General features: G+C 34.7%; 1 protein-coding gene across 1 annotated transcript in view; it reads right to left on the bottom strand.

Annotated features, from left to right (window-relative positions):
• col11a1a (collagen, type XI, alpha 1a) overlaps positions 1–12,450 on the bottom strand; it is a 281,120-nt gene that overhangs the window by 36,150 nt on the left and 232,520 nt on the right. Inside the window, 2 exon segments of the mRNA XM_030123523.1 lie at positions 2,069–2,082; positions 2,085–2,121. Coding sequence (XP_029979383.1) covers positions 2,069–2,082; positions 2,085–2,121 — 51 coding nt within the window.

A 12,450-nucleotide genomic window follows, 5' to 3' on the forward strand; every position in this document is an offset into this window, starting at 1 on the left:
ACAGAAAATTAATGCAATAAATGTGAAATTTTTCTCAACAAAATAGTTAAAAACAAGTTAAGTGCAAAAGAAGGTCGAACTGAATACAACCACTTAGGTTTTAGAAGCTGTTGAATGAAACCTGATTATTTTGTTCATTTTGTTCATTATTTTGTTCATTTTTGGAGATTTTTCTTTAATTTTTTGCGTAATTTGTTGATCATTTTGTTCTTTCTGAGATTCATTTGTTAATTTTGGTTCATTTAGTTGATTATTTTGTTCAACTTGTTCATTTTTGTAGCTTTTTTTCTTTAATTTTGTCTAATTTGTTGATTGTTTTGTTCTTTTTGCTGATTACTTTGGCCATTTTTTACGAATTTTGTGATTATTTTATCTATTTTGAGATTAATTTGTAAATTTTTGTTCATTTTAGTTGATTATTGTACTCAAGTTGTTCATTATTTTGTTCATTTTTTGTTGATTTGTCTTTCATTTTTGGGTCATTTGTTGATTATTTTGTTCTTTTTGCTGATTATTTTGGCCATATGTACTCATTTTGTTGATTATTTTATTAATTTTGAGATTCATTTGTTAATTTTTGTTCATTTAGTTGATTATTTGTTCAATTTGTTCATCATTTTATTCATTTTTGGAGATTTTCTTTAATTTTTGTCTAAGTTGTTGATTATTTTGTTCTTTTTTATTTTATTTTTCTTTTTTTTTTTTTTTTTTTTTTTTTTTTGTTTTTTTTTCCTGATTACTCTTGGCCATTTTCATCATTTTGTTGATTTGTTTTCTTCATTTTGTGATTAATTTGCTCATTTTTCTTCGTTTTTGCTTCATTTTTGATCCTTTTTTTTTTTTTTTTAAGTTATGGCTCATTTGCTTATTATTATATTTTTTTTAAATTGGTTAATATTATAAAAAGAAATGAATGCCATAAATCTCATGAATGAAACCTGATTATTTTGTTCAAGTTGTTCATTATTTGTTTATTTTAGCTTATTTTTCTTTCATTTTTGGTTCATTAGTTGATTATTTTATTTATGCTGAGTAGTTCGGCAATTTTTTTACAATTTTGCTGTGGCCGTTTTTACAATTTTGTTTGATTTTTATTCATTTTGAGATTCATTTGTTAATTTTTGTTCATTTTGTTGATTTATGTTTGGGTCATTTGTTGATTATTTGTTCCTTTGCTGATTACTTTGGCCATTTTTACTCATTTTCTTGATTATTTTCTTCATTTTTGCTTCGTGTTAACAGTGTTTTAAATTTCTGGCTCATTTGCTTATTTTTGTTAAAAATTAGTTTCTGGTATAAAACAGAAAATTAATACCATTAATCTCATATTGTCTGAACAAAAGGGTTAAAGACATGTTGCAAATGGGATCACACTAAGTACGACCACTGTGGTTTATAGAAGCTGCTTTTTCCCTAAGACATTTGTTTTTTGATGTATATACTTCAAATATATATCAGATTGGATCTAAATACGGAAACTGACAAATGCATGTGTGGTCATTAGAACTTTACCAAACCAACAACCCTGATATTGGACTGGGACGTTTGTACAGTACTATATTTTAGTGAATTTAATGTAACCACTATGCACAGATGTAGCTTTTCAGGACACAGAACTCTAATTTTGCGTCGACGTTTCACTTTTGAGATGGCGATGGATCAGTTTCATTACACGTGTATTTGATTTCTACACCGTGCAGTAACCTACTTGTAACTGAACGTACAGGATGAAACCAGCTGTATACTCAGTGCTCTGATTTCCGCCATAAAGAGGATAACCTGAGACAAAAACAGCGTCGCCTCCTTTTGTCTGTCTTGAAATTAAGCCACGGAACAATAGAAGCGAACCTTAGTTTTTACTCAAACCGCCCGTGTCCATAAATTTCCATCTCATTTACAGTAAGAATTAAATTACTTGTGCATTTCTGTGCTTTTAATCAGGACAGGAAACAATGTGTGTATGGTGAAAAAGGGGGGTGGGATGGGGGTGGAAGGGGGTGGGGGTGGGGGGGGGTGCAGGACTTGCTGAGATGGCTCTACCGTGTAAAGAATGAATTGATTTTGTTACCTTAGCGCCCTTCCTCCTTGCCTGCCCTCTGCACCGGCAGCGCCCGGAGGTCCCTGAGGAGGAGGACGACAGGACAACGCTTTAGCATTTCAACGCAACCAGGAAACACCAACTGGAACTGGACGCACAAATGAGCCATGGCCACTGACATTTTACACACTCTGAGGGGCTGAGCAATATGTCAGTGAGCAAAAGGGACTGGGGTTCATGTCGGTGTGGACACTTTCAGACAGTCACTATAACGACACGTCAACACCGGGGACGCTACGACTACTGTCACCAACACAAGGAGATGATGACATCAGTATAGAACAGAACAGGCGTGAGAATACCAACACAGATGAAGTATAAAAACAGGAAATACCGATCATGTAGAACAGTTGAGAGAGTGACGTTTTGTGCAGACAACACAAAATCATTTATCACAAAAAAAGAAATAAGAATACATATACATACATGCACAAAATAATCAGTTTTTTGCCCTTCCTCGGAAAAAACAGTTCATAATAATAATAATAAAATAATAATAATAATAATAATAATAATAATATCATTACTGATACTACTACTACTACTATTATTATCACTGATACTACTATTACTACTACTGCTACATTACTACACTGATAATATAATAATATATAATATATAATAATAATAATAAAATATAATAATAATAGTAGTAGTAGTAGTAATAGCGGGAGTACTACTACTACTACTACTCTACTCTAGTACTATCTCTACTACTACTACTCATCATTGTTATTATTATTGTTATTATATATTATTATATTATTATTATTATTATTATTATTGGTGATGATAGTAGTAGTAGTAGTAGTAGTAGTAATAGTAATAGTAGTAGTACTCCTGCTAGTACTACTACTACTACTACTACTCCTAGTACTATCTCAACTACTACTATCGTCATTGTTATTATCATTATTATTCTTATTCTTATTATTATATTGGTGATGTTAGTAGTAGTAGTAAAGTAATAGTAATAGTAATAGTAGTAGTACTCCTGCTAGTACTACTACTACTACTACTAGGTTCTAGGTCTAAATCTATATCTCGGTCTATATCTATGTCTAGGTCTAAATGTAGTTCTAGGTCTAAATCTAGGTCTAGTTCTAGGTCTAAATCTAGTTCTAGGTCTAAATCTAGGTCTAGTTCTAGGTCTAAATCTAGTTCTAGGTCTAAATCTAGGTCTAGGTCTATGTCTAAATATATGTCTAGGTCTAAATCTAGTTCTAGGTCTAAATCTAGGTCTAGGTCTAAATTTATGTCTAGGTCTAAATCTAGCTCTAAGTCTAAATCTATGTCTAGGTCTAGGTTTAAATCTAGTCCTTGGTCTAAATCTAGTCCTAGGTCTAAATCTAGTTCTAGGTCTAAATCTAGTTCTAGGTCTAAATCTAGGTCTAGGTCTATGTCTAAATATGTCTAGGTCTAATCTAGTTCTAGGTCTAAATCTAGGTCTAGGTCTAAATTTATGTCTAGGTCTAAATCTAGCTCTAAGTCTAAATCTATGTCTAGGTCTAGGTTTAAATCTAGTCCTTGGTCTAAATCTAGTCCTAGGTCTAAATCTAGTTCTAGGTTTAAATCTAGTCCTAGGTCTTTATTTCCTATATCAGGAATAATGGTCCTCACTGTGAGGAGACTATTTTGAGTTTTTTTTCTTCTTCTCTGTTCCTCAGCCTTTCACTTACCTGGAATTCCATTTCAGATCATCTCTTTTCTGACAGATACTGGGCACATGTGGTCCACAACCCACTGCCTTTGACCCTGCACTTCTACAGCTGTATCAAGATGTATTTGAGTGTGTTGGACCTGACTTTGGCTGGCGGTGAAAGTGAAAACACACCATCCTGCAGCCGCACAAGAACACACACACACACACACACACACACACACCACAACACACACACACACACACACACACACACACTGCCTTCTTCTTCAGACATGCCACAGGGATGGCAGGTCATCTTTTCTTTCTGGTCAGGATCTCACAGACCCACAATGATTTCTTTCAACTCCACCTCTAGCCGTCCCTCTTCAAAATCACTCTTCCCATTCCGAATTCCACTCTGATATGCCGCTGCAGCTGAGTGCTATTGACTGAGAGCCTATAATGTGAGTTTGCCTCCTGTCTCGGAGCTTTCATCTTCTTCTGATGTTACTCCTTACTGGTGGTTGAAGAGGCACGCTCTTGATCAGCATGAACCCATTTCACTTGTCCCACAATAGAGAGTGGCTAGAGCCCACGTGTATATGTGTGTTCTTCTTTTCAAGGTTGCCAGTGCATGATTTTTTTATTTGCTCTCTGACTTCAGGTGCAGAAGACCCACTGGAGGGATTACAGCGGCACAAAAAAACAAAACAAAAACAAAAAACCTTTGCAGTTACTACGACTGGACAAAAGGACTCAAATTAGGAGTGTAGTCCAATAAAAAACAGATGGAATTAACCCTTTAGGGCAAGTGACTATTTTTGGTCATTTCTACACACATTACAAGTAGGGATGGGAATCGATAAGAATTTAACAATTCCGATTCCATTATCCATTTTGCTTTTCGAGCCGATTCCTTATTGATTCTCATTGGGTGAGGTAATAAAAGAGTACAAACAGGTGTGTTTGCATTAACTGTCTTCTATATTTCCATCTCTGCACAGAAAATAGAACATATACAGTATGTACAAATAAGAACAGATGATGCCGGGCCCGGTTTGGGGGGGGGGGGGGGGGGGGGGGGGGGCTATGAAAGTGAAACTAAAGACGCTTTACTAATTCTACTATGTGGACCCGGTTCAACTCTGCCCATCTCCTGTTGTTGTGCACCTCATTTCCTTTCCCCTACCTTCGGAAACTAGTATTTGAGGAGTTACGATGTTTGTTGCCCGCACCGGAATTGGAACTGGTGTTCACTCTGCCGCTACATTCACAAGCGTCGCTAAGTACAGTATCAAATATGTGACATTCCTGTAAATGAATCACATGCTGTGGACAAATGTTTGAACACATTGGAGGGATTCCACCCTTTTGAAGACATGGAAGCTTTGACAGTGTTCCAGTGGACCTGCTGTCATCTGTTTAGACCGTTTCTGCCTCAACGCCATGTTGGCTACGTTCTGACCAAAACAATGCAGCGTACGTGTGACGTCATCGCACATGCAGAACGAAGGCGGAATCGATAAGCAGAACCATTAAGCAGGCAAACGATTCCAAGGAATCGAGCTACTGGGATTCGGTTCTCAAAAAGAACCAGTTCCCGATTCCCATCCCTAATTACAAGACAGTAACAGCGCCAGTTACAGTAGTACCCTTTAGTGGGCCGGTTTTGGCCCACGGGTCGTATGTTTGACACCCCTGGTCTCCAGGGTCTGTCAGGTCCACCTCTCATGAACAGTGAGTGTACCTGCTTTGTTCAGTACCATGAAGTAATGGTACTAATGTAAATAATGATGTTCAAAGGGATCATGTGGATGCTACAGGTGCTTATGTTGGTCTAATGTTCTAAAATACATGTTCCTTTCATCTTACATGTATTTTTCTTGCATTTTTTATATATTTCTTGGATTTACCTATTTTAGCTATTTATGGGTAAGGAACCAAATATGGTAACTTCATTAACCTTGATTTTCTACATGACAATACTTTTTTTTTTTTTTAATTTCACAAAACTAAAACCCTTAGTGCGTTATTAGAGGACATAACAGGACTTTATTAATTTTTTGAAAATTTTCAAAAGTGTTTATTGTCATGTGGAATGTAAGATTGATGAAGTTACCATATTGGTTCCTTACCTATAAGTGGCAAAAAAAAACAAACAAAAAAAACAAGTATATATAGAAATACAAGAAAAACACATGTAAGTGAAAGGACCATGTATTTTAGAACATCACAGTGAGTGTACATGCTTTGTTCGGTACCATGAAGTAATGGTACTAATGTAATAATGATGTTCAAAGGGTATCATGTGGATGCTACAGGTGCTTATGTTGGTCTAATGTTCTAAAATACATGTTCCTTTCATCTTACATGTATTTTTCTTGCATTTTTATATATATTTCTTGGATTTACCTATTTTAGCTATTTATGGGTAAGGAACCAAATATGGTAACTTCATTAACCTTGATTTTCTACATGACAATAACATTTTTTGAAAAATTTTACAGAAGTAATCAACTCTTGTTTTGTCCTCCAACAACACACTAAGGTTGACATTTTGAATTTCAGAGTATTTCTATGAGTGTCCTATAAAGGGTAAAAGTTCCTGAAGAGTACGGTACTTATATCCTGAAGAAAATGCTTTTTTTTTTTTTTTCGTATTTAGATATTAGCAAATCACACGACTCCAAATGTGATGCAAATGGCTCATTTCCAGCGGCGGAGCTCCAGATTTAAGCATTGTTGCAGTTTTCTACGGATAAAACGCTGCTGAGAAGACACATAAATGGCGAAAGATCCAAACAATCCCAGCTGTGGGATTATGTATTCAAAGGGGAACCTAGCGGGATCATCGGGGTCTTTTTTTTTTTTTTCTCTTCTTCTGAAGCGATTAAAGACCTGTGAAGGATAAAATAGCCCCTTTCCTTACTATAATCCCGGCGCAGATACCACGCTTAATACTCCGAATGTAAATTTCATTGGACACATTAGAAAAGCAATCAGCCCCGGTTTAAAATGCATGACATGTTTTTTTTCTATCCGTCGGACTGAGTCATGGAGTCTTTCTTGAAATGCAGTCGCTTGCTTTTCTTCAGATTTCAGGGAGTAAAGCTGTTCATTTTCACATGGACTTTGAGCTTCGCATTATATTGGAAATATGTTAATGCTCCACCCCGGGATGCGTGCATTTGAAAAGCAAGTAAGTGGCCCTGATATTTCATTCAGATATCTCAACTTTATATTGATGCCGGAGCCTAGTGGAGAGACCGGAGATTAAATAAACATTAACTTTTAATGTAGAGAAAAAAAAAAAAAAAAAAAAAGGCCCTCCACATTTTATCTTTGTACCTTCAGAGAGGTTTTCCGGCTCAGTCGCTTACGTATGTGCACTTTCTCCTTTAGTGCATTAATAAATTAATCCCTTCAAATGCCCTCCAACAGGGGAGCAGTTTTATTCTAATCGACGTTTTTTTGTTGGTGAACGCTCTCAAAGTCCACATCTGCTCTATTATCTTCTTAGCCCCTTATCGGGCAAGTGACTATTTTTGGTCATTTCGTGCATTACAAGACAGTGACAGCAACAGTAACAGCAGTCGCTTTTCCACTGACCCTCAAATTGCGCGAAATAATTTGCACATAAAAATTTACCTGATGGAAAAATGACAATTTCGCCCAAACTCTCATTTTTCGATTAAAGTTTTCGCGCTGGCAAGAGGTGGTTTTTCGGGCGTAGCGCAAATGGTAAATCGCGCAAAACTGCAATGGAAAGACCTTCTTCTGCGGACTATAGTCACGTGAATTAAAAAAAAAATTAAAAAATGGATGTTGAGAAGCATTACAACAAGCGAAAAAGAAGAATTTTAAAAGAAACATTGTGCAGTATGTGTGGACACACCAGGAAACCGAATAATTTTTTAATTTAGTACGAGATAGAGGGCTAATATATAATAATAATGAATATATCTGTAAACTCAACACCATATTTATGTTCGTCGACATGTTTATGGAATGATTTCTCGTGTCATCTCACGATAATAAACAAACAAATCGTTGTATTTGTGATTTCAATGGAAAAACCGACATTACGCACTTGTGTTTTTTTTTACATTTAGTAAATATCAGTAAAGTTTTGCGCAATGGAAAAGCAACTAATGAGGTCAACAATCTGAGGTCCAATGTGGTCTGCAGGGTCTGTAAGATGCCACTTATGCGTAAGGAAGCAAATATGGTAACTTTATAACCTTGATTTTTCTACGTGACAATAAAACATTTAGAAAAATTTCATTAAAAGTAATAAAGTGTTGTTATGTCCTCCAATACACACTAAGGTGGAAATTTGTTGTAATGTTCTAAAATACATGTTCCTTTCACCTTACATGTGTTTTTCTTGTCATTTTTTTATACATGAGCCTACTTCATTTATTTATTTATTGCCACTTATGAGTAAGGACCCAAATATGGTAACTTCATTAATCTTAATTTTCTGCATAACAATAAAAATTTTGGAAAATTTTCACAAAAGTAATAAAGTGTCCTCCAATAACACACAAAGGTTGAAATTTGTTCGGTACCATGAAGTAATGGTACTAATGTAAGTAATGATGTTCAAAGGGATCATGTGTACATATGTTTTTCTTGTATTTTTATATATAACTCTTGGATTTTATTTTATTTTATTTTTTTGCCACTTACAGGCATGAGCCAAATACGGTAACTTCATAACATTGATTTTCTACATGAAAATACAAATTTTTGAAAATTTTTGATGTGGACGTTGACAGGGGTCTGGATCAGCAGTATGTTGGTCTCATGTTCTAAAAGTGATGTTCTAATGTTCTAAAATACATGTTCCTTTCACATTACATGTATTTTTCTTGCATTTTTTAATATATACTCTTAGATTTATTTATTTTTGCCACTTATGGGTAAGGAACCAAATATGGTAACTTCATTAACCCTGATTTTCTACATGACAATAAACATTTTTAAAAATGACCTCTTGTTCTGTCCTCCAGTAACACACTAAGGTTGAAATTTTGAATGCCAGAGTATTTCTATGAGTGTCCTATAAAGGGTTAAAAACTGCATTGTCACTTAGTAATAAACTCTTGTTATGTCATCCAATAACAAACAATGCTCGAAATTTGTTAGGTACCATGAAACACCATTACTAATGTTGGGCTAATGTTCTAAAATACACGTTCCTTTAACATTACATGTGGTTTTCTTGTATTTTTTATACATAAGCCTACTTCTTTAATTTTTTTTTTTTTTTTGCCACTTACGGGCAAGGAACCAAATATGGTAACTTCATTAACCTTGATTTACTACATGACAATAAAAATTTTCGCAAATTTTTGATGTGGACGTTGACAGGTGTCTGGATCAGCACTTATGTTGGTCTAATGTTCTAAAATACATGTTCCTTCATCCTTACATGTATTTTTCTGATATTTTTTTATATATACTTCTGAATTTATTTATTTTTCCCACTTATGGGTAAGGAACCAAATATGGTAACTTCATGAACCTTGATTTTTTACATGACAATAAACTTTTTTTTTTTTTTTTTTTTTTTTTTAATTTCACAAAAGTAATTAAGTCTTGTTATGTCCTCCAATAAACAAACCATGACTGAAATTTGTTAGGTACATGAATTACTGGTACTAATGTTGGTCTAATGTTCGAAAATACAGGTTCTTTTCATATTACAAGTGTTTTTCTTGTATTTTTTCTATATACTTCTTGGATTTATTATTTTTGCCACTTATGGGTAAGGAACCAAATATGGTAACTTCATTAACCTTGATTTTGTACATGACAATAAACATTTTTTTTTTAAATTTCACAAAAGTAATTAAGTCTTGTTATGTCCTCCAATAACAAACAATGATTGATTTTTGTTAGGTACCGTGAAGTACTGGTACTAATGTTGGTCTAATGTTTGAAAATACAGGTTCTTTCATATTACAAGTGCTTTTCTTGTATTTTTTATATATACTTCTTGGATTTATTTATTTTTTGGCACTTACGGATAAGGAACTAAATACGGTAACTTCATTGACCTTGATTTTGTACATGACAATAAACATTTTTTTTTTAAATTTTACAAAAGTAATTAAGTCTTGTTATGTCCTCCAATAACAAACAATGATTGATTTTTGTTAGGTACCGTGAAGTACTGGTACTAATGTTGGTCTAATGTTCTAAAATACAGGTTCTTTTCATATTACAAGTGCTTTTCTTGTATTTTTTATATATACTTCTTGGATTTATTTATTTTTGCCACTTATGGGTAAGGAACCAAATATGGAAACTTCATTAACCTTGATTTTCTACATGATAATAAAATTTTTTTTTTTTAAATTCACAAAAGTAAATAACTCTTGTCATGTCCTCCAATAACACACTAAGGTTGAAATTATGAATATCAGAGTATTTCTCTAAAGGGTTAAAAGTGCCTGTATCCATGTTATTCCTTTGTTTAGCTCTGTCTGTCAGTCAAGCGTCCATGGATCGATAAAGTGTCAGCCCTGCTATAACTCCTTCTCTTTTTTCCTCCTGCCACCAGGACATAAATGAGCTTAGCGGTGACGGCTCCTCTTCAGTAGCCATTTTTTTTGGTAAGCCTTTTCAATTTCTTTCTAAGGGGAAAAAAGGCAGATTCACGATTATTTCATCGTTACATTCATTTCTCAGTAGGCTTTGAGGTGGCTTTTGTTCGCAGACGGCGCGACGCTTTGACCCCCTAAATCTCCCACTTCGTTTTCCCCCACTCCACTTTTAATGAAAATGAATCTCTGCTCCTTCACTCCCAAAATTGAGTTGTGGAGGTGGAGTCGTCGCGGCTCCGAGAAGCGAGCGTACAGTGCCAACACATACACATTTACTTCATCTATGGAAAAAAAAAATAATAAAAAAAAAAAGGTCTAGGACGTTTTACAAGTGCATACAGGGTTTTCACACTGATGAAAGGGGTTGTCTGCAGAAGATTTCATATCAAACAGATTGTGTGGTGAAATAATGAAATGTCAACAGTGCTGAGTCTATTGTGGGTTTCTTCTGGAAGTGATCCACTGTTGATGGAAACAAAAAAACAGTAGTGCTAAAATTTTTAATCGCAGTTAATCACGTGGATTTCTGTGATTAATCGCATAGTTAAATGTGTGTGTGTGTGTGTGTGTGGGTGCCGGCATCAACAGCGTGTATTGCCTTTAATTCAGGGGTGTCAAACTCATTTTATTTCAGGGGCCACATTCACCCCAATTTGATCTCAAGTGGGCCGGACCAGTAAAATAACAACAGTGAAAAAAGTAAAATTATATTATGATCAGGTTTACATCTACAAAGTTTCATTAAAAATCTGAATAACATGAACAATTTGAATTGTCTTAAGAAAAACAAGTGGAATTTTAACAATATTATGCCTCTGTTTATCAGTTTATCATTTACACATGTTCATTACAATCGTTCAAAACGTGTAGTAACAGGCAGAATATTGGTAAAATTGCATTTACTTTTCTTAAGACACTTCCGTTTGTTCATATTTGTTCAGGTTACTCCCATTTTTTGTAAAAGTATAGTTTGGTAATGTAAACATTTTCATGTAATTTTTTTTTTTTTACACAAAAAACCAAAAAGAAAATTTGGGGTTGTCATTATTTGTAGGTTATTGTGATAATATTTTACTGGTTCTGACCCACTTGAAATCTAATTGGACTGTATGTGTCTGTATGTGGAACTTGAATTAAAATGATTTTGACACCTTTGATTGTTCATATCTTCTGTGTAATTGTTGCATTTCACAAATTCATCCTGTGGGCTGGATTGGACCCTTTGGCGGGCCGGATTTGGCCCCCGGGCCGCATGTTTGACACCTGTGCTTTAAGTGATATTTCAGATTTGAAGTACTCCGGTGATTAAAAAAAAAAAAAAAAAAAAAAAATTCCACATTGCAGCGCTTCCAAACAACGTTGTCCTTCTCAACCCCACCATCTGAAGACATTTAAAATGAAAACGTCCACGGAAAAGACCGCTACTTTTCTCCAGGTTTATGTCCCCACCAGTTTATTTCCGCTTGTGAGTGATTGACAGGAGGAGCCTTAAGCCCACTAATCAGTACTAATACTAATAAGACCAATAATATGTGATGCTCAGTTGTTCAAAGCAAGCAAAGGGGGCCCTCTAGTGGTCGGAATAAGTTGCACTAATGTATGTTTTGTCCTTGCGGTGTTCCCGTAGTCAGTTCGGACATAAGAAGGAACTAACAGACACGTTTCTTTCACTCTGTTTGTATGGCCCCAAAAACGTTTGCCTGTGAGTATTTTATGTTCAGTTGTAAGAATGAATAATATAAAATATGTCTGATGTGAACCTTTGTTGCTGGAAAAAAAGATGTTGTAAATCTTAAGTTAACCCTTTCATGCACTGTGGTCACTACAGTGGACAGTTCTTCTCCAGCTGTTCTCTTGTATATTCATAGGTTTTGTTGTTTTAGTTCCATATAAGCCAACACAGTGGACACTTATGCAACATCCCATAATACACTGCAATTCATACCATTACTATAACTTTGCTGTTCTTGATAAACCTGATCTGCACTAACATGTTTAAGTGTAAATCAGTTATTTGTTAGACAAAAAGAGTTGTTTTTTGCATATTAAATGAGGTAATAACTAGCATTAGAGTATGTTAAAATGTGAGAAAACAT

The sequence above is a fragment of the Sphaeramia orbicularis genome, chromosome 20, assembly GCF_902148855.1.
Source record: "Sphaeramia orbicularis chromosome 20, fSphaOr1.1, whole genome shotgun sequence".
NCBI classification, from domain to species: domain Eukaryota; kingdom Metazoa; phylum Chordata; class Actinopteri; order Kurtiformes; family Apogonidae; genus Sphaeramia; species Sphaeramia orbicularis.